The sequence below is a fragment of the Capsella rubella genome, unplaced genomic scaffold (genome assembly GCF_000375325.1).
Source record: "Capsella rubella cultivar Monte Gargano unplaced genomic scaffold, Caprub1_0 scaffold_7, whole genome shotgun sequence".
Taxonomy (NCBI): Eukaryota; Viridiplantae; Streptophyta; class Magnoliopsida; order Brassicales; family Brassicaceae; genus Capsella; species Capsella rubella.
The window spans coordinates 15,777,686-15,804,614 of NW_006238917.1; the positions used below are offsets into that span (position 1 = coordinate 15,777,686).

Genomic DNA, 26,929 nt, shown 5'->3' on the forward strand with positions numbered 1-26,929 from the left:
ATTTAGGCCCATCATTCGTGGGTTCATTTAATGTTTTGTTTTAATGATGGTCCAAATCAATAATCTAAAATAATCATAAATTCAATTTCTCTTTCAATTCAATTCAAAAATCATAAGAGAGACATAAATATTAATGGCACAAGCTTATGAAGGTTCTTTTAAGACGAGAAATACAAGTTCCTCTGGTGTCTCTAGTCATAAATTTAGGCTAATAGGACAACCAATGCGTCTGTTTTTTTGGTCCAACCGGTCACAGTGTTGAGTGGTGACTACAGGTCTTCATCGTCGGTGCCGAAGTAACGATCGCCAAACTCGCCTAAGCCCGGTATAACTCGGAACTCTTGGTTCAGACACTGGTCTATTTCAGACGTCACTATCTTCAATGCTGGAAAACGTTTGCATACACAGTGGATTCCCTCCGGCGCCTGTCAGAAATCAAGGCCAGGAAGAGAGAGAGATCAGCTTCTATATTCATGGAGGGAGGGAGAAAGATTGATCTTAGCTTAATACACTCACCGAGATAAGGTTGAGGAATATAATGTGAGATTCAGGAACTCCTTTCTGTACGAGTAATTCAATGGCTTGATTTGCAGAGTTACCTTTCAGAACAAGCAATATCACGAGATAGATTCAGAGAAACAAAAATCCATCAGCAAGACTACAATATATATACGTAAAGAGACAGGTACCTGTGGCTAAGACAGGATCTAGAAGCAGGACATGGCGTTCAGAGATGTCGTGAGGAAGCTTCTCATAAATAAGCTGATTTAGAAGAGAAGAGAAACGTTAAAATTCTTGTTTATGAAAAGAGCAGAATATTAATTAGCAGACCTGTTTTCCATTGTCGCCATCACGGTGGATGAGGATCTTCCCTATTTTAATTCCTTTGCAGCAAGCGCGTAATGCATTTTCCATGCTTTCACCACTAGGTAAAAGACATACAAAACAGAAAACTCTTAGGATAGATAATTTAATCGCAACCAAGTAACTTATGCCTTCCATCACGTAAAACAGTTGGAAGAATCAGCATCTTATCATCTCACACTTAACCAAATACAATACCTTACAAATGCTCACCTTCTAATAATTGAGACCCCACAAAGTTTCTTGCAGAAATCAACACCAGTATATACAGCTCCTGGAGTGGAAAAGATAAGAAGTTTAACTAGTTGAATCAGCTAACTCTAAATAATCTATGTGGTATTGGTAAAGGTGGTACTAATTGTCTCGGGAAGTGAGGTTTTCATTTTGGTTTCCACGAGGCACAAAAAACTAAATTCTAAATCCACGACCTATAAGAAAGTGTACAGTGTTGTTACAGCTCGTGCATTATCTTCTCATACCTGTAGGAGTAACTACTTGTTTCTCAGTGAATGGCAAATGACCAAGACCATGCTCCACGACCTGAAATTAAACCGATATAGTTAACATAAGAAAGCCTGAAAGCTGAGTGGCGTTGAAAGAGAAGACATAAGGCAGAGAAATACCAGACGGATGAGTCGATCTGAATAAAACACAAAATCATGCTTTGATATGTCCTTCTCCCGAATAAGTGTATGCATGCCTCTTATCTACAATCATGATCCTCTAGTGATTATACAAACACATACCATCAAAATCAAGTATCAACGAGGGAAAAAGAAAGAAAATACCTGAAATGTTGACTGGATAACATAAACATTTGGGTAGATTTTGCAGAGATCATGCTGCCCAAGTTTTGTGTGGATATGTTGCGTAATCAAATCGACAGCAACATGATTATCACCTCCTCGAGGTATGATAACATCAGCATATTTCTTCGTGGGAAGCACAAAGTCATCAAATGCCGGCTTCACAAATTTTGCATACTGCAAATCAACATAAGATCCTCAGACGAAAGTTGAACACAAGGGAAGCTCAGAAGATTGAAATAGATATTTTACGTAGGACCATCTCAAAGGATGGAACAAGAACATATAGAGTTCTCTGGAAAAATAACAGCAGAAAAGTAAGAAAAAAATCAGAGTAGCTAAATAGAGCAGAATTTCCATGTGTTATTGTTAGCCAGGTCCCGATTTCACAGATATAATAAAGCCACCTAACTAGGTTAGATAAAATTATGCAGACCAATCCTACAGCATATATCAAAAAGAGGACTAACCTGTTCAAGCACAGAATTGACATCCCTACCCCTCTCAACTATGTCACGCCTGATTCTGCGAGCAAGCCTTACATCAGCATCTGAAACCATTTAATAGCTTAAGATGAGGACTATAAAAATGTGAAATAGATTCTAATTTGACAAATTCAGTAGCTTTAAAAATAAAAAGCATTTTTTCTATATTCAGTGCTTAAAGGATGATATAGAACACTAAACTATAGGATGGTCAACATTGATTACAATATGAGCAAATGCTTTGATTACAAGGCATCAGCTAGAGAAGTACAGAACCTATCAAGGCATCAGCTACAGAACAGGAGATGGTCAACTTTGATTACAATATCATTTCCCAGTATACAAAACTAATAAGTAATGGTTGTAAAAAGAGTGAAAGACGATGAGTAGCGCAGGATATATGCATGCTTTGGGGAAACGAAAAGACATAGCAGTTGATTGAACTGAAGATAACGTTGGTCATTACCTGTGTCAACAAAGATCTTCATATTCATCAGATTCCGAACTCGTGAATCATGGAAGATTAGAATCCCTTCCAAAATAATAACATCAGAAGCATTGACCTGACATAGGGTCCCAAAAGATATTAATATGATATATAAATAACTGTCATCAACTGCAACACAGGATCAAACTCGAAGAGGTGCTAACAAGCACGTTAAGTAAAAAGAGAAACAGATCAAAAGCCAGAATTATAGGAGAATCAGATCAAATGGGGGTATAGTAATGGGAGACGCAGCTTTAGGCAAAAACCACATAATGATCTTGGAAACAAGAGTATGAACCTGACGAAAAGTATCAGATCTACGTTGATGGGTTTTAAAGTCGTAGATTGGAACTTGATAGGGTTGCCCACTCTTGAGAGTCTCAGCACAATGCAAAAGCTGCTCAGTGTCAAAGGCATCTGCAAAAGGAACAAAAATAGAAGGTGACAGATTAACCAAATGCTACCAATATGTTAGTCCTCACTAGTCTTAGCTTAGGCCAAAATACAAAGAGTGAGAAAATTCAAGAAAACCCCATTTAAGTTAAGTTTACCTGGATGATCAAAGTTGTACTCTTGCACACGCTGCAACTCCTCAGATGTCAAACCACGGTAAAAGGAATCCTAAATCAACAAAATAACATTAATTCAAACTATAATGATGTGAATCTCAGCCAAACCAATACAGAAGAAACTGGAACACTGAGAACAAGATTGAAGCAATAGAACCAAAACCTGATTAACTAGAACAACACGATGGTCATGAAGTTGCTGGATTATCATATCACAGACCGTAGTTTTGCCAGAAGCCGTACCACCAGTAACCCCTGTCAAAAGGCAAATAAAGAACTGAACTTTATGCAAATATCGATAATCTTATAGATTGAACCATGAAAGCACAAAATGCTACCATAGTCAAAGGTTCTACAATCAAAACCCTAGATTTAAACGAAATCAATGCAGTAGAAACTCCCAAAATCGAGAGAGACAGAACCCAATTACCCAAATTTGATTATAAAAACCTAAACAACGTAGTTTGGGAAAATCACCGATAATGAAGGGCTGTTTGGGAGCGTCGGAATCAGAAGAAGCAGGAGAGGAAGAAGAAACAGCTGATCGGAGGTGAGAAAGGGAAGAGACGACGGAGGAATTGGGTGGAGAAGAAGAGTGAAGGCCGTCGAAACGAAGACCGGAGAAGTGAGGCCCTGATGCCTTCTCCATCGCGTAGTCTATCGAAGAAGAATCCTCCGGCATTGAAATTCCGATGGTCGCGGAATATGGATTTTGTTACCGGCGAAGAACCAAAGCGTTTGTCGAATCAGAACCGAAGTGAAGACTGACAAAAGTGACAAAACGAATCTGTTCAACGCAGCAAATATCAAACCTTTTGTCTCACTTCCCTCTTAATAATGTTTTTGTACTTTATAGTTTGGGGATTTAGCCATTTAGGGATAAATCAATATTATATATGTTATGTTAATTAAGACTTATAAATTTATATTTTATAATAATGTTTGTGTACTTATATTTAGGATTTAGGATTTTAGGAATATTATTTTAAATACAGGATTGTGTTATTTTAGGCATATAAATTTCTATTTATATTCTTTTGACAACTAGGATTTACCACGTGGTACACCACGGGTCCATAATTTAATATATGATCATTTTCGTAGTTGATTTATATAATTTAGGTTTGTATATGTTTATTTTATTTAATTTAATATAATTTTATAAATTTGTATTATAAGTAAATTCATAGATATATCTGGTAAACCCGCTGTACATCGCGAGACAATTTTGTTGTAAATAAAAAATTATATTTTAACTTAACCCGTAAAAGATTTTAAATATAGACAACCCGCAGAAAAATATAATCATATTTATGTAAACTAAAACCCGTTCAAGCATATTATGTCCAATATTATTATATTTTAAATATTTGTAGAGTTAAAATATTAGTAATACTTTTAATTTTTGTTGAGTTTAAATATTTTTCATTATTTTAATATTCTATAAAAATTAAATAAAATATCAGAATTTTCAGCTTTTTAAAGTTTTAATATTTATCACATTTTAAACTTGTTAAAAATTAAAATTTATAATATTCTGAAACTTTTTAAAATTTTTATTTTCCTTAAATAAAGAACCGGATTAAGCTAATAAAAGTTTTAATTTGGATACTTGTGAAATCAAAGTTCATGCTCATTTGTAGTTGTAAACATATTATTTATAAAGGTTTTGAACTATTATCTAAAATTTTATATCTTATGTAAAGGTTATACATATATTCTTTTCTTTATTGATTGAGTTAACTACGTCCGTTTTTCAAAATTTTAAATTGCAAAATGTGTGAAAAAAAATTTGTATTTTTATTATAAACATATTTTATGTAATAATATAAATTTAAAACACATAAGATTATATAAATATATTGGAGAGAGATTCGGTTTATTAGAGAGGGATTTTAGGAAAAAATTTTATGTAATAAATATTTGGTTTCCAATTTTGGGATTTGCTTGTGATTTAATTACAAAATTTACTTTTAAGTTTTGTTATTTATTCAAATGGCAAGAGTTTGATTATGCAAATATTACAAAATAAAAGGTTATAAGCCAAAATAGATTTTAGTATAAAATGTACTTCAAAAATGTTAAGATAGATGTGATACAAATAAATAAGAAAATATGTGGAGATGATAATTCAATGAAAAAAATAACAAATAAGAAGGAATTATAATGGGCACGTGAAAATAAAATAAATAATAAAGGATATTCCACTTTTTTACCAATCAAAGCCCCCCACTTGTTATCAGAAAATGTAGCTGAGACCAAAATAAACAAATGTAGGACAGGCTTTTTCTGGTATATGAATACATATGATAAATGTTTTGTTAAAATTTTCAATTATAGTTATCTTAAAATTTATCTATGGTTTTATATATATATATATATATTTTAGATATAACATATATTTTAGATTTTTTTTTTGGGCTAAGTAGGTGTGTTGCGATTGTACATATATCTTTCTAAAATTTAATTACAAATTTTTTTTTGTGTCATAGCGTTTTTAAAAACGATTTGAAATCAAAAAACGTTTTTTTGAGCATTTGCAGTACTGAATAATTTTAGATTTTTAGTTTAATATACCAACTTAGAAACAGGTTTTCAATGTCATTACCAAATTATCCACAAACTACATTTTACTAGATCGTAAATAGGGTTCTCTTCTTCTAAATCATTGCTTATTTCTCATCACATAAATCAACAAATAACAAGTAAAAATTACCAAATTTCCAGGTGAAAGTTTATAGATTTTTCATAATAAAGCATCCAAATTTTCAATCTCATTTCACATGAATTTTTTTCTTCTTCTTCTTTCTCTTCTCCATTAAACTTCCTTTAAAAGACGGGAATCTCGGAAGACATCGATGATGATAATTCAAAGACTTAAGAATCTTTTTTTCTTTTACAGAATTTTCAATGACCTTGAGCTCATTAGAGTGATCACTTGATGATTTTTTACTCTTTTCACTTTGGTTTTCCGATGAGTATTCTTCCAAAATATACTCTCGTTCTTCTCTTATACTATCTCTAAAAAGTTCGGCTAATTTCTTCCTCCGCGGTGCTGGAGAATGCGAAAATGATACTCGAGGCTTCTCTGCTTCAAATAAAGGGTTGTGAAAGCGAGGAAGTTTCTCAGAGAAACTACACTTTGGAGTGTTACCAAGTGATGGAGTAAAATCTACATGCATAAACCAAATCTCAAATCTTAATTAAGTTAAGTTTAGATAAAGATATCAACCAAAGTTATATCAGAGTGTAATTGAATGTAACAAACCGCCATGAACGCTGTAGAAATCGTCTTCAGAATCAGATTGCAGCCATTGATGTGATTCATAAAAGGTATCATCTTTACTACTCCCTGTCACATTGGAACAACTTACATATTTCAAGACTTCATTAAAAAGAAAAAAGAACACCAAGTATAAGAAATCAGTCTTTATTTGTCCCAAAAATAAATCACTCTTAAAATCTTTAACTATGAATTCTCCAATTTTTTCTTAATAAAATCGCTTTTTTGTTTTTGTTTTTTAAGGGATATAAATCTCCAATTAACCTGCAAAAAAACAATTCTAATTTTATAGAACTCATTATTTCAAGACTATTTTTAGGAGTCATTATTGAACTTAGAACTCATTATTGAATCACTATTTTCAGCAGCCATTATTTAAACAAATCCAATTAGGAAACACCTAAAATCTCTCTATTTTGACGGGGAACAAAAGCCAATGATGAGATTAAATCCAATAAAGAAGATGATCTGATCATAATTGTTTTACTACAAGGAGCTCAATATCGATCGTTTTACTACAAAGCTCAGTTAAACTAAAAATAAACCAACCAAAAAAACAAAAAAAAATTGTGAAAACAAGTACCAAAGCTTCTCTTAGAAGAAGAAAACGACCAACGAGGTTTCACTTGATGAGCACTTAAACCATTATCCACCATCGTTGAAGTATCCGCCGGAGCTAAATTCTCCTTTACCGGCGATTCTGAGAATACAATATGAATAAATTCATATATACACACGCATTCATACGAAATCGTTATATAAGTATTTCGTTACATAACACATAAATTATTTTACATGTTTTTGATTATTTCTTAGAATCCCTACATGATCCCTCGTTAGGTCGATATAAGTAAATCCAATAACAAAAATAAATATTAATACCAGAAATTCTCTTAGTCGAGGAAGACAGAACACTTGGTTTTTCAATAACCCCACCGTTCTCCTCAGCCGTCTCCGGTGAATGATTCACCGGAGATGAGTCGTTGCTCATCATAGTGGGTAACTTCACGACTCACGGACGCACACGTTCTGATTTTAAGGGATCGATTAAAAACGCAAAAACTTTGTAAAAGATTTGATTTCCTCGTGAAAACTGACGTTGACACGTATTGCCTCGCACGCATGTTGTAAGAGATTTGGCCGGCCAATGATTCATCAAAACTTAGTCGAAGAAACGTTGTTGTGGGTCGTATTATGAATATATTATGGAACCCAATCAGCCTTTATCACGTGGCTCAAAGACACGATGTTGCTATTGTTTCACTTCACGTTGGTCTCGTGCGTTTAATGTCTTCTTTTTGGAATGACGTGGTTGTTATATAGAACAAGTCTCTATAACGTTAAGTTGACTTTGTTTGGTAAGACATTTCCTAATTACTAGTTTGTTTACTTTTACTCTGTTCGATTGTGAAATTGATAAGAGAGTAAGAGCATGTTTAATGGTGACACTCATCAAGAATGTCTAAAACAATTAATTATTAGATTTTATGTAAATTTAATTTTTTTAGATACTCTTAAGTGATTACCCATCCAATGGAGATGTCCAATATAGATGTCTATATATATATATATATATATATATATATATATATATATACATTTTTAAAACATGATACACATCTTAATTATTCATTTTAAAACTATTTATTCATTTTAAAAAATTTATACATTTTAAAAACAAAATACAAATCTTAAATATTCATTTTCATAATATTTATTCAAAAAATATTTATACATTTTAAAAACATAATACAAATCTTAACTAATCATTTTTAAAATATTTTATTCATTTTAAAAATATTTATACATTTTCAAATATAATACAAATCTTAATTACTCATTTTTAAAATATTTTATTCAATTTAGAAAATATATAAATTTATTATTTAAAATTTTGAATATGTTGGTTCCTTGTGTGTGTGGTATATGCGTTGATTCGAAAACTAAGAATGTCATTGATTGTCCTATGGAGATTCGCTTACTTGCTTGGTGATCTTTAGTAGTCGTTCTTTTGAAGAGGTCTCTGATAAGTAAGAACATATTCTTACTGCTCAATTACATTCTTCAGTGATCATCTACGCACAAAAAATATACACACCGTTTAATTGTATACACACAAGAAAACCAATCTTTTTCATTAAATTTAAGTTTATTTTAAAATACCAAACTTTGTAAAAATATTACACATAAAAAAAAAACTAAAAAAACACCAACTTTTCATTAAATTTTTAACTTATTTTTAAATACCAAACTTTGTAAAAATCATTGCCATAATACAACTCCTTTGACCCAGACAAGCAAATTTAAGTATTTAACAGTGGGGTTATGTATCTGTTTTGAATTAAATAAAGATAAATATTCTCCTAATTTTAAAACCCATAAAATCCCTAAACTATTTTATATATTTTGAGTTTTGACTAACCCCAAATTATGTGGTTCATTTCCCATATACATATATATATGGCTTACAAAAATCAATTACGTATATAGTAATTTATATATAATTTTTTTTTGTTTTATTTATTGAAACAATACTTCAAATTATAAACAGATTTATTTTAATTATTTTATCATATCAATTTAAACTTTAAGAAAAGTATGAGTATATATAATTTTGATGTGCTTAAAATTAATATTTAGTTGATGTAATTTTGTAGTTTCGAGGTTATTTAATATGTAGACTATTTGAAACTATATATTATAAAAACTGTCAAAGAATTTTTCGTAAGGAAGATATATAAATTACATTCCTCATTTTCATATATTAATAATCTATCAGATAGAAAGGTAAAAATGATGTGTATTAAGAAGTTGAAGATCCACATAGAAAAAAACAAAAAACCATGCATAAATATGTGGCTTCATTACAACATAAATTGTATGTGTTCACTTTTCATGTTTAACATTCACCAACCTTGTGGAGGTTAAAGAGAATAAATTGGAAGTATAAGATAGAAGAAGCTTCGAGAAAGATATGTTCGAGAAGTAAGTTTATTATCACAATCCAAATAATAAAAGACAATGTCAACGAAAGTATATATATCCCACCCACAGCTTTGTTCTCTTTTTGCCTAAACAACCTCTACAATAATAAACTCTAGTAGAACAACTTTCCTCCCCAGTATGATTGATAAGAGAATCTGCAATGGAAAGAACAAAGAGAGAGTGATGAGATATGATATTTTTGCACAAAATTTGTAAAACTTGTAATTTGGGTTGTCTCGAAGGCCAAGTTTTGATAGTGAAAGGCAGTAAGAGTCCTAATCCTATTTGAAGTGAGTGAAGGGGCTGAGGAAAAGAAGCAAGATGAAGTGAGTGAAGTGGTTGAGGAAAAAAGCAAGATGAAGTGAGTGAAGTGGCTGAGGAAGAGAAATCAAACAAGGAATCACACAAGGAAGATGAGGAAGCCGAGAAGGAGGTAACGAAGTTTGCTCAGTAGTTCTTTGAGATTGTGAAGACTCTCATACTTCCAGAAGATAAGAGGTTCAACCACTACGTGAGTCAGAAGGAGTAGAATGGATACAGCCACTGTTCCATGGGAAAGCTGGATCCTGAGTATCTGCTTGGAGAAAAGATAGAGGTGGGTACCCTATTGATGTTTGGGATATCTGATGGCAGAGAGTAGAAGTTTGGTTGGGGAGAAAAGATATTTCGTTTAACTTTGAAGGATCCAAAGTTGTGAGTATGAAACTGTGGGATCTTATAGATCAAGCTGATGAAGAAGAGGCAAGGAAGAAGAAAGAAGAAGAGGAGAACGAGGAGAAGAAGATGAAGAAGGAGGAGAAGGAGGAGGAGAAGAAGATGAAGAAGGAGGAGGAGGAAGAGAAGAAGATCGGTGGCTAGACAGAGAAGAAGAATGGCCATAATTAGGATTTGTGCTTAGTCGTATTAGTTTAATGTTCTCTGTTTAATTACTTATTTCTTTTGGTTTAGCTGGTTTAGCTATGTTTAAGTTTTTAACCTTTGTTGTCTTCGTCGTTTAATTAACTAAGGAATAAATCCCATTTAATAATATTTCTATCTAATCCCCTTTTGATTTCACTCAACCTCTTTCTATTACCAAAAATTATAAACCATGAGGGATATATGAAGCTTCGATTCTACCTTTTGGCCTTAAAAGACTGCATCTTTTGCTCTTTTGGACTTGATAACTTCAAGTTTGATTTCATATTTGTAGCTTTCTGGTCATTTTCTTACATTTCCAGCTTTGTTGTTCTACCTACAATAAAACCTCTATATATTAATACTCTATAAATTAATAATCACTATAAATTAATAAATTTTGCTGGTCCCAAGTTGGACCAGTGTAAAAATGAACGAAATTCGATAAGATAATAATTTTTTTGAAATCTCCATGTAAAATATAGTCCCAATAATATCACAAATTAATAATTACTATATATATATTAATGTATGCTTTAGGTTTTTGTAAAATGAGTTTCTTCTACCGGTCATCTTTATAAAAAAAAATTATGTTATATTGTATACTATACTCTTGTAATATACTTCATAATATGTCATAAAATAACCAAATTTTATTTTCTGTTTTAAATTTCTAGATATACATCATATTCATATTTTTTAGTTTTATAGGATGTTAAAATATGAAAATTGAGGTTATTAATCATAAATTTGAAATTTATGTATATCATATGTATAAGTGAATTTTTCTATAATATTTGAAATTTATTTTTGTTTTTGTAAGATTATCCCAAATTATATTCTTAACAATTTCCTTAAAAATACTACTAGTTATTAATAATTATTAATTTACACTATAAAATAGATATTAATTTATAGAGATAAATTAATATCACTATAAATTAATAAAATCTTATGGTCCCAATATTATTAATTTATAGAGGTTTTACTGTATTAGGTTCTTAGAGAACAATGTTAACCTTATTTTAATGAAGTAGAGAATGTGTAAACTGTGATTATGAAATGTGATCTTGTAGTTGGCCTATTCTCTAATCTTTTTCTTCCCAAAAATTAGTGGACAATTGGGTCGAAACTTAGCTTTTCCTAAATTTTACCCCAACATTATATTGGCTCTGTTTGAGGCTTGTAAATGATACTGGCATTGCCCAAATTAATCGAAGGACATGGACATAAGAATATATCAGCCGTCCTTTTTGATTATTACATCTCTCAACCTTCATAGCTCCTAAAATTTAACCGTAATGTCAACAGAAGCATCTAACGGCTCTCTACAAGGCAGGAGGACGATTCTTTCGTGCAATGCGGCCATAAAGGCGAGAGCTCGACGACTTTCCCTATGATGATGAGCGTTGGTGACACCAATCCAGCTGACTGAATCTCAGTTGCAAAATCTTTAAGCTCAGCAAAAACCTGCACAATATCCCCAAAGCCTTGAAAACTCACTCTAGTAACAGACGCGCTGGAAAAAATCACAGAGAAGAGAGTATCATTTGGTTGCTTACTGTACGCTGTAGAGGAGTGGTTCCACGTTCAACCGCAACAGCTGGTGTATCAGACGGGAGACCATGGTCCATCAGTTTTTGTGCAAGAGAAGGTAAAGTTCCCAAACCCATATAAACGACAAGTGTTGTATCCGGGTCAGCTGCATTCTCTGCAACAAACAAAGGGTCCGTCCCTCCTTTCCTAGAATGACCAGTGAGGAACCTCACACTTGTTGCAACACCTCGATGTGTTAACGGAATCCCCAACTCTGCTGCTATCCCCGATGCCGCAGTAATCCCTGCAACCATAACCGCAAACTTCCCGTAAGATATAACCAGTTCAGTCACCACAATCATTTGAGTTCCCAAAGAATGTAATATCCACATTGATCAGAGAAGTGCAACTCAAATCAAACATATCCAAGCTGTTACTTAGAGAAATGAAATCTGATATGGTAAATTGGAAAAGAGTGACAAGAATTACAACATTACCTGGGATAACTTGAACTCGAATCCCTTGTTGTTGCAGAAAGTCCATTTCTTCCCCGCCCCGTCCAAAGACCTAAAATATCCAAATAGAAGTAGCAAACACATTATAAAAAGGAGCCATACAAGAAATTAGAAAGAATATGAGAAGCAGATAAAAGCTTACCAAAGGATCTCCACCTTTAAGCCTGACAACAGTGGCACCAGCTTCAGCAAAACTTAGGAGTAGTTCATGAATCTCCTCCTGTAACAACATCAAAAGGCTTAATACTACTACTAAGCAACCAATTCATAAAACAATGATCGTATCAGTAACAATATGATCTGGCTAAGCAATCAAAACAAGTACTTCGGCGTTACCTGAGTTCTGCTATGATAACCAGCAGTTTTGCCGACATAAAGAAGTCTAGCATCAGGAGCAACCAACTCCAAGACATCATTAGAGACAAGTCTGTCGTAAAGCAAAAGATCGGCACTTTGAATAACTCTGACAGCTTTAAGAGTCAAAAGCTCAGGATCTCCTGGTCCTGTCCCCACAAGATACACATCTCCCGGTCCACAATCACCACCTTTGCAGCCTTTAACTCTCTTCTCTCTAAGCACAGCCAAGAGCTTCTTCAGCTCAGGCAGCTGCGTTGCAATGTCGTTTTCCCTAACAAAGACTTCATCTTCAAACGGCGATGGAGATGGATTTGATGGTGGCGTGGGTTCAACAGCCTTGTACAGCCATTGATCCCTCTGGTATCTCTCCACTGAGTGCTTCTCTGTAAATGGCGAAGAAGAAGATGCAGTATTGTAATGTAAACAACAAACAGGACTCAAATTGGTCCTGGCTAGTTGCCAATTCCGAACACTAGAGGAGGAAAGTGGAATCCTCTGGACAAGAGCCATTCAATAACCAACAACACAAGCCTGCACAAGATTTAGATCCATCATTAGCATCATCATCATCATCATCATATCAACATCATTAAAACATCAACATCATCATAAACAAACCCAAATGTAATTATGACAAAAATATTCCTTAAATTGGTACAAAAGGACAGATGAAATTGACAGAACTACGATCTGGGTACTATTGATTCTGACAAAGAGTTCAATAACAGATTCAGAAAGGAAAGAAAAGAGCTAAAAGAGAAGTCTCAGTCTCAGTCTCAGTCTCAAAGTAAAACATCAACGCAGCTCAAAAACCGAACCTGGGCAGAGAAAAGAAACATAACTTAAAGTTCCGAAGCAGAGCAAAGCACATAAAGTAATCTCACCCTGGAGCTGGAAGCCGGCGATTAGAGATTCCGAGCACAGAAGAGAAGAAACTGTGAATTAAAGATCAGAAATTTGCGAGCGACAGGAAGAGATCGGACCAGAAAGAGTGAGTTTTTGTAAACTGCAGGGGATTTTGTAATGGCGGCTAGAGAGAGATGTGTCGGAATTTGGATGAGGAGAATGGGGAAGATTCAACAATGAGCACACACACGCCTCTAGGCACAAAAAAAGTGAGCGTTGACACCAACTTGTGTGCTTTTGGCAAATATGCACATGTAGATTTATGTATTTGTGTTGTGTGTTGGTGACATTATTTTTAGTCTAGTATTTGTAGGAAATATTTTCATACTTTTTTCTGAAGACGAAAGGACACTTCTCTTCGAAAAGGTTACTTAACCCTTTGATGCTTTCAAGGGGACTTGGGAGTTGGGACTCCCTTCTCTCCGAACTCAAGCCGTGGGCTATAACGATGAAGAGAAAATAACAAATCTCAGGGTCTTATATAACTAATTGGGCCTATTGACTGAGAGAGACGGAGAGATTTGTGTGTTTACAGGACTATTGACTAATTGGGCCTTTATTGGGCTTTAAATGGTTTATTAGTTTTGGTCGTCGGGAGATATATTTGAGATCTCTATTGCCTATTGCCTATTGGGCATCAAAGCCCACCATTTAAAACCTGCATTGCCACGTCGGATCAATGATCGTGGATTCGTCGATGTCACTTCAACGCCACGTAGACTTTTAACTGAACACGTGTTAATACAAAATGACCCGACCGCGGTAAAAAAGAAAAGAAACGTTTGAAAACGCTGTTTACGATGCGATGTACTATTAAAAGTGACCAGGCAGCTCACATTTCGATCAAAAACTAGTCGTTATTATCCTCTCTAGTCTAGTCTCACTGTGTTTTATTATATTTACTATTTACTTCTAATTTTTTAGGATCTACAAAAAAGGTAAATACGATATTAGTGGTATTTATAATTTTCACATCACAAATAATCTTCTTTTTCTAATCAGCATTATTGTATTTCAATTGTTAGCTTTGTCGCTTAATTATAACAAAAGGTTTTCTTTTACCTATTTTAGCTTGTATATATATAATATTTTTTAGTCCAAATTAATGAAAATTTAGGGATCCACAATAGATATTAAAAATAAAAAAAAAGAATTCTACTATACATAAAAGGGAATGCATAATTTAAGAAGGTGTGATTTTGTAGTCACCGTCTAATTAGGAAGATTTAGATTTATGACTTATAAAGACACCTAAAATTTATGTACATTTTCAATTTCCTAAAAAATAGTATAACTTTTCAATATAGGTTTTATTATAAAAAAAAAATATTTGAAATGAATTGAAACAAAAAAAAAAACAGATTAAGCGTGACTTAACATGAAGATTAAATTAAAATTTTAAAATTAAGAAAAGTGTTTTGTCTCGGTTTTGAAGAAGCTTGTTTCGTACACCGCTTGACCGTTTCCTTTTTGTTCTACTCGATTTCTTCTTGTCTCTCCCTCGCTTCAGTATAGACGAAGCCTCTGACTCTGAGCACTCTCTCTTAATTTAAAAAACCAACCTTTTTAGTCTAATAAACCCAGAATCTGGGAGTGTAGTAAAAGGGATCAAAAGAGCACAATGTTTTACTCGCAATGTCTCGTATCGAGAAAAGGACCTTTAGGAGCTATTTGGGTCGCTGCGTATTTCTTCAAAAAGCTTAAGAAAGCTCAAGTCAAAGCCACTCATATACCTTCCTCCGTTGGTTTGTCTCCTTCTTCACATTCTTCTTCTTCTTCCTTTAATTCTTCTCCGGTGATTTCAAGGTGTAGAGTAGACTTGGAATAATGTGATTGATTTGGGTGAAAGTTTGTAGCTTTATAGTGGAAATTTTACCTGAAATAGCAAATTTTAGGGTTTTGTTTCTATCAATTGAAGCGTCAATTTAAAGATCACTGTTTTTTGGGGTTTTTTTTTATGTTTGTTGTATTTTGTTCATCAGTTGTTTGATAAAATGCGTGAATGAACCTCAGAGATTGTGCTCAGTGGTATTTTTTACAGACGCTTTTAGACTCTGAATCTCTGGTATACATCTGCTTGAACAAAAGTATCTTTTTTGCGTATCAAAATGCTGATGAATTTTTTGTCTAACATTTAGTTCGCTTGGTCTCTAAATTCCTTATATCCTAGAGAAGATGGAATTTTGTTCGATAACATTTGAAATTTCAAGAATATTGATTACTTCATAGCCGTTTATGTTATCTAATTCTTCTGGGTTTCTGTTGGAAGCACAGATGAGATCTTGCAAAAGGAGTTAGATGCGTTGACATACAGAGTTTTAGCGTATCTTCTTTTGGGTGTTGTAAGGATATATTCCAAGAAGGTGGACTTTTTGTTCGATGACTGCAACAAAGCGTTGATCGGTGTAAAGGAGTTTGTGGCTAAGGAGAGGAACAGAGAGGAGACAGCCGTGCCATTGCCTGCATCTGCTGGGTGTTTTTCCATTGTTTTGCCTAGGAGCTTCGAACTAGATGCTTTTGAATTAGATCTTGGGATTCTGGAAGATTTTCATGGGTATGCTTGTTATTCCTATACAGAATGTATCTTTCAGAGACTTTTTTCGTTGTCTCACTTTTTGTTTCTTCTTTCTCAGTGGAAATGTTAAGCCGCAGGAAGATATTACACTTAAAGGTAATTTAACTACTAAAGTCGTTTGAAGTGAACCTCATTATTGTTCATGTACTAATATCACTTCTCTGCGATAAATCAGATGGAAGTCAGGAAACAGAGAGGATGGACATGTACTCGATGGAAAGGGTATGGCTTCTCAGTTCTCACCTTATAGATTACTGACTGTCTAACTGTTTGGTTTTACTACAACGTATGTTGACATTATTTCTTGATTTTTATTCCAGTAATTTCGTTATTATACATGTTATGAACGTAATGCTTTGTGGTGTTGTAGTTTGACATGGATGAGGACCTCATGTTTACGTTTCATGAAACTTTCTCTGCCAATCAGAATGAATCCAAGCAGTGAGTACGATATTTTTTTGGTTCTATACATGTAATCAACAGACACAATCCCAACTTTCTGTGGTTAAAAATGTTGTTGCAGTGAGAGTTTCGCTCATGATATGGACATGGATGCAGAATATGTCAGAGATACTACTGAAGAAGCATCAGTCAAAGTCGTTGAAGTGGAGCCACTGGATGAATCATTAGAATCATCCAGAGATAATCAGAATGCATCTAGGCATAGGGAGGATCCAGAATCAGATGAAATACTTGTGGAACCGCAAATGTCCGAAGATATAATAAAAACTCAAGAAGAACATACAGTTAGAGAAGCCATATGTACCATTGTGCAGAGACTAGTGGATCCTCGTGAACTCTCAAGAGATAATCTACACAGAGATGGGCACGCAGAGAATTCAGAATCGAAGAAAACCTCAGTGGAAACATGTTGCGGAAAGATGCAGCATAGCGGGTCCCTTCTTTCTGAATGTGAAAGTCCTGAAGCGATTCACAGGATTGAGGAGCAACCTTCTACTGCCACAAGCATTGATAGGGAGAAAGAGATCCCGGCGATAAGTACGCTTGAAGAACCAGAACCAGTATCTGTGACTGGTTGCAGAGACTTGCCAGAAGGCATAGAGAAATGTCGAGGCAGTAATGAAGCGGAAATGCCGAACTTTGAGTTGTTTCATGGGTCTCATAAAGAGCTATCTGAGACTCCTGAAGTAAATCTCAATGGTTCTGAGAAAGATTTTCTCTCTGACATGACTGTTTCGAAAGACCCCAGTAGAGGGTTTGATGCAATAGATATTCCAGTTGCTGTCACTCCCAAAACACCTTCGCAGTTGAAAAAATCAGGAGGTGCACGTTTTTTAGAAATAAGCTTCAGAAAATATACTTAGCTATGATTTTAACGTGTTAACCTATACTTTGAAATACAGGGGAAACAAGCCCCCAGTTCTCGATCATTCCTACACCGGCTGCAAAGGAGTCTTCTCGGGTTTCACGGAAGAGAAAATGTCTGATAGATGATGAAGTGATTATTCCGAACAAGTAAGAGAACTATTTTGTAAATCTATTCATCTGCAGAGTTCCATACAAGTGTGTAATACTTGGCATTTCTGTTATTGTAGAGTTATGAGGGAAATGATAGAGGACTCAAGTAAATTGCTTTTGAAACGGAGAAATGTATCTCATACTGACTATCCTGAGAGGAGAACTAAACGTTTTGCTGTACGAAGTTTCTTGGACCCTTTGATTCAGTGTAAGTAAAACCTCATAATTAGCTTTATATAGATGTGTATTCCTGTGTTTACTGATTGCCGTAATCCCACAGATGGTTCTGTGGAACTCCAGTCGCTTTTTTGTCAGCCTATCAAGCTTAAAAACTGGGCTACCACAGGGTTTCCTGAAGAAGCTAAAATTGCCAGACGTACGGAAAAAATTTCTCGTGGCTCCATTAGAGTTCCTGGGGATATTTTATCTTCTGATCAGACTCAGAATGCTCAAGAAATTATGGAGACACCTCAGGCTGCTGCTCTTTCTGGGCTGAGAGTGACAGTAGGAAATATTAACGAGGTTTCAGTTGAGATGGAAGCTTGTTCCATAGCTTCTGGAAATGCTCATCAAACAGAAAATATCCTTGAGACGCCAGTGAAGCATTCAGTTATTGCTCCAGAAACACCAGTGAGGACATCAGAGCACACAGAGCTTGCTCCAGAAACACCAGTGAGGACGTCAGAGCAAGTAGAGATTGCACCTGAAACGCCGCTGAGGGAATCAATGTCGACAAGATATTTCAAGGACCCTAAGACCTATTATAAAGAAACCAGACCTGCAAGTCCCTTCACTTCTTTGAATGAGCACCCGTCTGTGTATCGTGTGGAAAACAGAGATCTTGATACAATTTTAATGAACGACGAGGTACTGCTATGCTGCATCAGAGTAGCAGAAGGAAAGCTTTTATAGTTCTTTTAGCCTATCGTATTTAATTACAAGGCATTGATTTTTTGTTTCTGCTTCAGCAGGTTAATGCAGATGACAGACAGGACTTGCAACAAGGTAAAACTAAGAAGATTTTGAAAGCTTTCGAGTGAAAAGTTTCCAACAATCAAAAATTCAAAATATACACTACATATGTTAGGACCAAATCTTGTCTAAATGTTTGTTTGTTGTGTGTGATCATCGTGATGTCGTCTTACTATGGATATTTTGATTTGCAGAGACATGGTCAGCAAGAACAAGGTTACAAACTCACACTTACGATATCAACCTCTCTGATTTGCCTACATTTAGATGATTATCCTGGTTTCCTGACTCTAGATTTTATAGGAATGTGGCGAAATTCTTGGAAAAGACTTTTATGGAGCAGAGGGAAAGAGAAGAAGAAGAGAAGGTGAGTTTGTTGCAGCTGTGTAGAGGAAGAATACAGAAGGAAAGCGCAAGACTCTTCTATGAGACTTTGGTATGTCAAAAGAAATATCACAGTCTCATATTTTCCTCTATTTATACCTGTCTCCATGAAAAATTTAAGATAGGAGAACTCTCCGAAATTGATTTTGCAGGTGTTGAAGACCAAAGGGTACTTGGAAGTGAAGCAAGATCATCCATATGGTGATGTTCTTCTCACACCGCTCAGTAGACAACAAGAAGCTTGCTGAAAAAAATGGCTACTTTCTTCACTTAGATTCCTCAGAGTTCTTCAGTTAGGTTTCAGGCTAATGTTTTTTAGCTTTTAGTATCTTTTAACAAAATAGCTAGTTTTGCTTTGTTCTTTCAAGTTAATTTATTAGTATGAATGATTGACGATCTAAAGTAAGTATGTTTTTAAGTATCTTCGAGCTTGAGGCAATGTAGTCTAAATCCGACCTTTAAACTACTTCTCTTGTCACGATCCGAAACCTGAGTTAGTGCCAATAAAGGTCTGTGGAGTGGAATTTGAAAGATGGACATGTTATTAGGCCATACCCTTCCACTTCATAATATCCATTGCCTACAGCCAACTCTCCAAATCTGCATTACATTTTGATTTTTGATTCAGTGGAGTCAGTTTAGTTTTCTTCATGAGCTTCTCTATCTGGTATTTTTGTTCAACACAATATAAACTAAAGTGTCCTCTTCTTGAAAAAAAGTAGAACATGCGGGATATAAAGATTTACACAATGCTAATGACAAAATCTTCTTGGTTGGTTAGAAAAGCCCATATACTTATTGGGTCTGAGTAGGTTCAATTTCAAATCCACCAAAGGCCCGTAACATCATCATCATCATCATCAACAAGGTTGGAGCGTATCGTGATTGCATATTACGTACCTTTGTAGACAACTAGACTACGTAGAGGATCTTACTGTTAACGGTGCTTTACAACAAGGTTGATATATCGTTACCAAAAGGCCAAAACCCAAAACAATTTGACGAGTTGATCAAGACAGATGTATTGGACCGTTTGTTATGTATTTTGGGCTTTTTTTAATCTTTAAGCCCATTTCATTAATTTGAAAAAAGCGAATACAAATTATTAAAAATCACTTTATAATAATAATTCCGTTGTGTCGGCGATCCTCAGTCTTGTCTACTTTCTCCCACTCTCGACTGAATCAGAGAGGAGGAGTTGGGTTGGGTCTCTCTTCTTTTTAGCTTTTGTGTGATTCATCTTTTGATTGTACTAAATCCCAGAAATTGATTGTTTCGTCAATTGATTTTTGGATTTTTGGAAACATATGTTCATGTTCTGGTTTCCTGATTTGGATCTCATCTCTTTCGGACATTAACTTCCAAATTTGGTTTTTGGTTTTCTGAGATGGGATCTGTATCGCTAAAGATTGGCGATGGAACCGCAAGATTCAAGCGATCAACACTCTTTTCATCAGCTATAAACCTCCTTATGCTATTCTCTGTAGTCACTACAAATCTCTTCGCACTATACGCTTTCTCATCTCGTTCCCAATCCAACACGCCACATCCTCTTCATTCCAACAACGTCTCTTTGGTTTCTCAGCATCTCTCCCTTATCCTCAGAGAAATCGATTCTTCCCACCGCACACTCTCTCAGATGGAGAAACAGATGGTTGGTTACGAATCTCTCGATCTCTCCCATCCCGAAGTTCCCGAAGAGCTTAAACTGTTCCTCCAGCAACATCAGCTTCCTCTTGGCAAAGATTCTCGTACTGGGATTACACAGATGGTTGCATCTGTTGGACATACCTGTGAATTGTCTCTAGACTTGTTGTCTCAGTATATGTCGTATAATGTGTTTGACAAATGTCCTGATGATTGGAGCTTAGCGCAGAAGTTGATTCTCCGGGCTTGTGAACCGTTGCCACGACGTCGTTGTTTGGCTAAAACAGTACATAAGCCAGGTCTTGCTTTGTTTCCTGATTCGTTGTGGAGACCTGTTAGTAACAATAGTGTTAACTGGAGTGGTCTTGGTTGCAAAAGTTTCGAATGTTTGAAAGGTAAGAAACTGAGCCGGGATTGCGTTGGTTGCTTTGATCTAGGTACTAGTCATGAGAAAGATAGGTTTGTTAAGGTTAAGGTGAAGACTGATTTCTTGATAGAGGATGTTTTGAGTTTAGGCGATGGGAATGTCCGAATCGGGTTCGATATTAGCAGCGGATCAGGTACGTTTGCTGCTAAGATGGCTGAAAAGAATGTGAATATAATCAGTAATACATTGAATATAGGTGCTCCTTTCAGCGAATTCGTTGCTGCGAGAGGGATTTTTCCGTTGTTCATGAGTTTGGATCAGAGGTTACCGTTCTACGACAATGTTTTCGATCTCATTCATGCTTCTAACGGACTGGATTTAGCGGCTAGTAGTAAACCCGAGAAACTGGAGTTCTTGATGTTTGATCTTGATCGGATCTTGAAACCCGGTGGATTGTTCTGGTTAGACAATTTCTATTGCGGTAATGACGAGAAGAAGAGAGTTCTTACGCGTTTGATAGAGCGGTTTGGGTATAAGAAGCTGAAATGGGTTGTTGGAGAGAAAAATGATGCAGAGGTTTATCTCTCGGCTGTTCTGCAGAAGCCTGCCAGGATTTGATTGAGCCTTTTTTCTATAATCAGGAGAATTCAGATTTTGACCTTTTCATAGGTATTGAAATTTTTTGGAGCTCATCATATTTTTTGAAATATATATTCCTGTATGTTTGTTCTGTATGGTTTGTTTGCTTTGTACGATTGCTTGCTTACATTTTCAAAGTTATACAAAATCGAGATCCTACAAATATAAAATTAATCTAAGCTGATGCAGAAGTTTTATTATCTGTCGGCTGTTCTGCAGATTTATTCTCTATCCAATTCCAATTGTTACAAAATCATGTTATGATACATTGATATACAGAGGAGAGATTGTAAAACCACAATTTTTATTAAGACAAACCGAGACCGGTTTAGGAGACAAACAAACAAAAAGGGAAATAATATCATCTCAAAATCATGTGTATTGTGTAATATGAGGTTACAAAAAACTTTACTTCTTTTTCCCCTCATTGGACTCTCTAAAGGATAAATACGGAAACATGTCTCTGGAGACAAAATGCGGGATCTCACCATTATATCCCTTTCAAGATTCAATACTTATTACCCAGAGGAAAGCTGATCTTGACGGGAGTTTAGTTTACGACGTCGAGAACAAGCTTACGGGATTTGAGTACTGACCATTTCAGTCTCCTGTAATATGCAGCTTGGAGCAGAGCCAAAGATAGTAAGAATATCCATTTGAAACCCATCTGCACACACATAGAAAAAACGTTAACAGAAATCTAAACACAAAGAGTTGGATCACCGAATATAGCAGGTTCCTTTTGGGTTGGTTTCGAGCCAACATTACAGTTTTTAATAAGAGAACCTATACGCTATAGATCATACCTAAGTCAAGGTCATGTCTCATAATAGCAGACTAGTATCTAAAATGTTTTAGTGATGCTCTAGGATTAGAAGCCTAAAGACAATAGCGTTGTTGTGGTCAACAGAAACATGCAACTATAGGAATTCAATCCGCTAATACAAACCAAAGGATCCGAACAACGAAAATGGTAGAACTTTTTCTATATCTAAAACCAAACCAATCCATACTAAGCGAGTATGAGGTTTTAATTTGGTGTCAATTTTCTAAAACTGAATCTGAACAAACAAATAACCCAAACCCAGATAGACACCCCTATTGCAATCTTGTATATATGGAAAGGACTGCTTAAACAATTGAATCATATGATCAAACAAAAAATTTACCAATTTCCTCTCTTCCATTTCTGGTTCAGCTGCCCAGGACAAGAATGATACAACATCTTTACCCATCTGCATCATATTTAAACAAAGAAAAATTATATACTAGTATTAATTGGAAGAAAGGTCAAATTTGATAAAGCTCTATGCCTCTATGGCCTGTAAATCTTTTCTTAAGCAGAGGAAAAAAAACCTGTGCTTCTGTTGCAGGAGTTCCATCTTCATATTCTACAGCTTCATCATTAAGCATCTTTGGCATAGCGATTGCTCCACCAGGGAAATAAGGATTGTAGTGTAACCCCTCTCTGATCTGTACCGTTGTCACAGGGTCTTTTTTAACATCCAACAATTTGAAGTTGTAATCAGAAGTCTGATGCGAAAATAGGAGAGAAATTTACCGAAATTCCAGCAGGAGGATCACGGTAACCAGTCAACAAAGCAAAGACATAGTTTTGGCCATTGTGACGTGCCTAGCAGAAACAAACAAAACTGTTTAGATCACAGAAGATGAATTCGATAAAAGTAAACCAATTAAGTGAAACAGCAGAAAACCTTAGTAACAAGACTTAGATCAGGTGGATATGCTCCTCCATTGGCGAACCTTGCAGCCGATTCATTAGAGTATGGTTGAGGAAGGCGGTCACTAAGTTTACCAGGTCGGGTAAACATTTCACCCTCATCATTTGGTCCATCAACAACCTCAATTTCAGCGGCCATTGCCTTTGCCTCTTCCTCAGTGTAGGCAACACCCACCAAATCTCGGTATGAGATCAGAGACATCGAGTGGCAAGATGCACAGACTTGCTGATAGACTTGGTGACCACGACGAATCCTGCTCATTAAGGATTTGTCAATTTTTGACATTAGTGATTTATATTGGTTAACATACAAAAGCTCAAATCTATAAAACTGAACACTCACGAAGCATGGTCATATGAGCTAAGAATGCCTTCATGTGGCCAAGGGTAGTTTGGACACTCCAAGCCATGTTCGGCCTCATCAGCAGATGCAACTGTAGAAAAACTCAACAACCCTGTAATACCAGCACCCATAAGGGCAAATGCTCTTACACCAGCAGACCCAGCGTCTTCATTAGCTTTCTTCGAAGACAACCATGACAACACTGGAGTTGCCTGTGGTGGATTTTAACACAGAACAACAAGTAAGACAAAAAAATGGCCAGGACCAAGTACTTTATATGCTTAACGAATCAAAAGTCTACTCTCTAGCACAAACCAATACATCTATGTTCTTATATTCCAAAATCTCCATATCCACAACGATTCCAGATACAATTCTTCAATAAGAATCTCTCGGAGCAATGACTTATATACACAGAACCAAAACAAATCCTAAGATTCTCTCTTCAAACAGATCCTAAGCTGAAATCTCAGATAACAGAAAAAAAAGAAATCCATAGGAAAAAAAAGACTCACGACTGATTGGGATTGAAGTTTTCTTCTAAGAAGCTGCCGGATAACTCCTCCTCCAACCATTTGATGAACACTTTTGTACCAATCAACCTAGCTGAAACAAACACAGACGAATCTCAACCATTTGATGCCATTACACATACACGAATATCCACACACAAAAAAAAGGTAAGCCCTAGAAAAAAATCGATTCTCTATAAAGATCCAAAGATCCAGTAAACAAAAATTGAAATATAGAAATGGCAGATTCGGATATGAGATATGCTGAAACGAGAAAAAAAAAATGAAAACTCACAGGAAAATGAAGCAACGAGATCGGCGATTGACGAACACAAGGAGGAAGAAGAAGAAGTAAACAGATACCACAGACACAGAGAGAAATGTATGTCTCCAGATGACGCGACTGTGACATACAAACACAGCACTTTTCAGATTTTTTAAGTGCCATGGGCCTAACATCATCTATTAAAGCCCATTATAGGCCTATCCATAGACCCAACAACAAAAAATATCAGCAACATCAGTAGTGTATTATTCAACAGTATAATAAAGTTTTAATCAATCTTGCAAAAGAAAGATATACTTCATAGTTTGAAAATTTTGTAGAAAAAAAGCGCCAAAATATCTCTTTTTTTGTTTTGTTTTCTATTTGACTTTTAAGATTCTTTCTGCAGTTTATGATTGCAAAAAAACTAATGTAGCTAGTATAGAAATATGTTTGAAATGTTGATAACTTGGTAAAGATCTAAATATGAAAATTTCTTATGAATGTATTCCGAATGTTACTTATGAATTACTAGTGATGGACCCGCACGTACGTGCGGAGTTATTTTTACAAAATTACGATTTGTTAAGTAAATGCTATTTTGGTAAAATTTTGTTATATGAGTTTATTTGATAAACTATATATAGACACACAGTTGTAAAATATAGATATTGTATTACATAATATAATTTTAAAATTATTTAAATGAAAATGATAAATGATATTACTTGTTTATTTTCTAAACTAATCAAAATATTTCACTGTTTGCTTAGAGATGTTAAATCGGATTTGGGTTTCGCTTTAGTTTGAACTGTTTTATGTGTAGTTTAGAATAGAAAACCCGTCCTGTCCCTTTCCGTCTTGTCCTGAACCGTCCCGTCCCGTCTTCTATCGGTCATAAAATTTCTGTCCCGTAATCGTTTCTTTTTAAAACATAATCATTTGCCAATGTTTATTATAACAAACTTGGTAAAATATTTAGACGGGATACCCGTATTTCTCGTTTAAATATTTATTTTTATCAAACTAATAAAAATCTAATTATCAATCTAAGTCACATGCTCCCACCATTTTCATTCGCAGAGGCGGAGGTAGTGTTATAGGAGGGGGGTCAGTTGACCCCCATGGAATTTTAAATTTTTTTAACTATTAAGATGAACTATCAAATATTATTAGATGTTTTAGTATAAATTTTTCATATTGACCACCATGCTATGTGACTATTCATGTCTTTGACCCCTTCATTATTTCTATATTTTATATAACATTAATTTCTTTTCCACTTTTTATTCATTTTTTCTTAAAAAATAACTATTTTGTATATCTCTTACACATTGATTTTTTCTTTTCATTAAACATCTTGTTCTTTTTTCCTTACAGTTTTTTCCAAATTTTTCTTACATATGTTTAAGTACAATATAATTAATATTTTGACAAAAATATATATTTTGAGAATAAAAAGTACTTAACACAGCTGATATAAAATAAAAAAGGTGAACTACATGTAGTTTTCATTGTTAAATGAAACATATTAAATACAGCAGGTATATATATATAAATACTGCAGGAATATAAATTTTGTTTAAATGGTCTACAAAAAAAAATTACTAAAAAAATATTTTCCTTGATATAATTATATATGTATATGTTTTTTTGTGAAAAATATTTTTTTTTCTATACCATTTAAACAAAAATTTATACTTTAAATATATATTTTAATATTAGTGTGATAAATAAATATAACTAAATATATATGACCCCTATGATAAAAATTTCTGGCTCCGCCACTGACTGTCTGTAATCCTATCATACACAATCCTTGTTCGATTTTTAATTTTATTGATCTTTCCGTTTCATCTTTATTTCTCATTACTTTCTTCAATTCAAAGATTCATGTTTTAGCCTTTTTGTTTTTTAAAGATTTAGGTATTTCTATTTTTTTAATACATGGATTTATTGTAGTTTTGTTATCCAAAGTATACGTTATCTTCTTGTACCCGTCATATCATGTCTTAATATTTGAAATAAATAGGAAAGTGGAAATTAAATTTAGCAATTTAAATTACATGTCCCCGTATCATACTCATAGTTTTATATTTGAAAGTTGAAAGTGAATTTAACTTTATAACCATGTCTCATAACAATTATATATGATCATGTTTTTTTGTACGAGAAATAATTCAGATAATGTTTGTTTTCGAATTATATGTTCTCGTCTTGTATCCATTCCTATAAGTTTATATTTTTTTAATAAATAACACCATTTACATGTAACTAAATATTATTTTAATATATGTAAAATTTCATATAATCGT

At 34.4% G+C, this 26,929-nt stretch overlaps 6 protein-coding genes across 10 annotated transcripts; 2 read left to right on the forward strand and 4 right to left on the reverse strand.

The window, feature by feature from the left end:
• Positions 1–60: 60 nt before the first annotated feature.
• Positions 61–4,029, reverse strand: LOC17880483 (uridine kinase-like protein 1, chloroplastic). Its single transcript, XM_023778672.1, has 14 exons — positions 3,689–4,029; positions 3,375–3,466; positions 3,194–3,263; positions 2,941–3,059; positions 2,622–2,718; positions 2,141–2,220; positions 1,653–1,847; positions 1,488–1,571; positions 1,344–1,404; positions 1,078–1,138; positions 832–925; positions 690–762; positions 517–599; positions 61–425 (listed from the first exon to the last, which is right to left on the reverse strand). Exons 1-14 carry the CDS (start codon positions 3,891–3,893, stop codon positions 270–272), a joined length of 1,470 nt encoding a protein of 489 aa, XP_023634440.1. The 5' UTR covers positions 3,894–4,029; the 3' UTR covers positions 61–269.
• A 1,882-nt stretch (positions 4,030–5,911) lies between these two features.
• On the reverse strand, positions 5,912–7,592 carry LOC17877971 (uncharacterized protein At3g27210). Its single transcript, XM_006284837.2, has 4 exons — positions 7,377–7,592; positions 7,078–7,194; positions 6,480–6,563; positions 5,912–6,383 (listed from the first exon to the last, which is right to left on the reverse strand). The coding sequence occupies exons 1-4, from the start codon at positions 7,486–7,488 to the stop codon at positions 5,986–5,988; spliced, it is 711 nt and encodes a 236-aa protein (XP_006284899.1). The 5' UTR covers positions 7,489–7,592; the 3' UTR covers positions 5,912–5,985.
• Positions 7,593–11,452: 3,860 nt separating this feature from the next.
• On the reverse strand, positions 11,453–14,098 carry LOC17880209 (uroporphyrinogen-III C-methyltransferase). Of its 2 annotated transcripts, none has more exons than XM_023778991.1 (6): positions 13,626–14,098; positions 12,764–13,315; positions 12,570–12,647; positions 12,410–12,479; positions 11,939–12,216; positions 11,453–11,846 (listed from the first exon to the last, which is right to left on the reverse strand). In XM_023778991.1, the coding sequence occupies exons 2-6, from the start codon at positions 13,292–13,294 to the stop codon at positions 11,694–11,696; spliced, it is 1,110 nt and encodes a 369-aa protein (XP_023634759.1). In that variant the 5' UTR covers positions 13,295–13,315; positions 13,626–14,098; the 3' UTR covers positions 11,453–11,693. The 2 variants fall into 2 exon arrangements, with proteins under 2 accessions (XP_023634759.1, XP_023634758.1); XM_023778990.1 differs by having other exon boundaries at positions 13,669–14,097.
• Positions 14,099–15,167: 1,069 nt separating this feature from the next.
• LOC17879809 (sister chromatid cohesion 1 protein 2) lies at positions 15,168–19,523 on the forward strand. 3 transcript variants are annotated; one of them, XM_023779646.1, is made up of 13 exons: positions 15,168–15,435; positions 15,965–16,244; positions 16,324–16,361; positions 16,441–16,487; positions 16,636–16,706; positions 16,789–17,549; positions 17,630–17,741; positions 17,822–17,952; positions 18,025–18,611; positions 18,713–18,749; positions 18,911–18,932; positions 19,020–19,152; positions 19,253–19,523. In XM_023779646.1, the coding sequence occupies exons 1-13, from the start codon at positions 15,312–15,314 to the stop codon at positions 19,346–19,348; spliced, it is 2,439 nt and encodes an 812-aa protein (XP_023635414.1). In that variant the 5' UTR covers positions 15,168–15,311; the 3' UTR covers positions 19,349–19,523. The 3 variants fall into 3 exon arrangements, with proteins under 3 accessions (XP_023635414.1, XP_006283132.1, XP_023635415.1); XM_006283070.2 differs by having other exon boundaries at positions 18,716–18,749; XM_023779647.1 differs by lacking the exon at positions 15,168–15,435 and having other exon boundaries at positions 16,153–16,244; positions 16,824–17,549.
• A 730-nt stretch (positions 19,524–20,253) lies between these two features.
• LOC17878034 lies at positions 20,254–21,953 on the forward strand. Its single transcript, XM_006282885.2, has one exon. It carries the CDS (start codon positions 20,488–20,490, stop codon positions 21,730–21,732), a length of 1,245 nt encoding a protein of 414 aa, XP_006282947.1. The 5' UTR covers positions 20,254–20,487; the 3' UTR covers positions 21,733–21,953.
• Positions 21,954–22,040: 87 nt separating this feature from the next.
• On the reverse strand, positions 22,041–24,746 carry LOC17877718 (cytochrome c1 2, heme protein, mitochondrial). Of its 2 annotated transcripts, none has more exons than XM_023778368.1 (8): positions 24,645–24,746; positions 24,353–24,439; positions 23,838–24,049; positions 23,469–23,748; positions 23,315–23,386; positions 23,110–23,226; positions 22,923–22,988; positions 22,041–22,420 (listed from the first exon to the last, which is right to left on the reverse strand). In XM_023778368.1, exons 2-8 carry the CDS (start codon positions 24,410–24,412, stop codon positions 22,304–22,306), a joined length of 924 nt encoding a protein of 307 aa, XP_023634136.1. In that variant the 5' UTR covers positions 24,413–24,439; positions 24,645–24,746; the 3' UTR covers positions 22,041–22,303. The 2 variants fall into 2 exon arrangements, with proteins under 2 accessions (XP_023634136.1, XP_006282682.1); XM_006282620.2 differs by having other exon boundaries at positions 24,353–24,443; positions 24,645–24,736.
• Between the last annotated feature and the right edge of the window lie 2,183 nt (positions 24,747–26,929).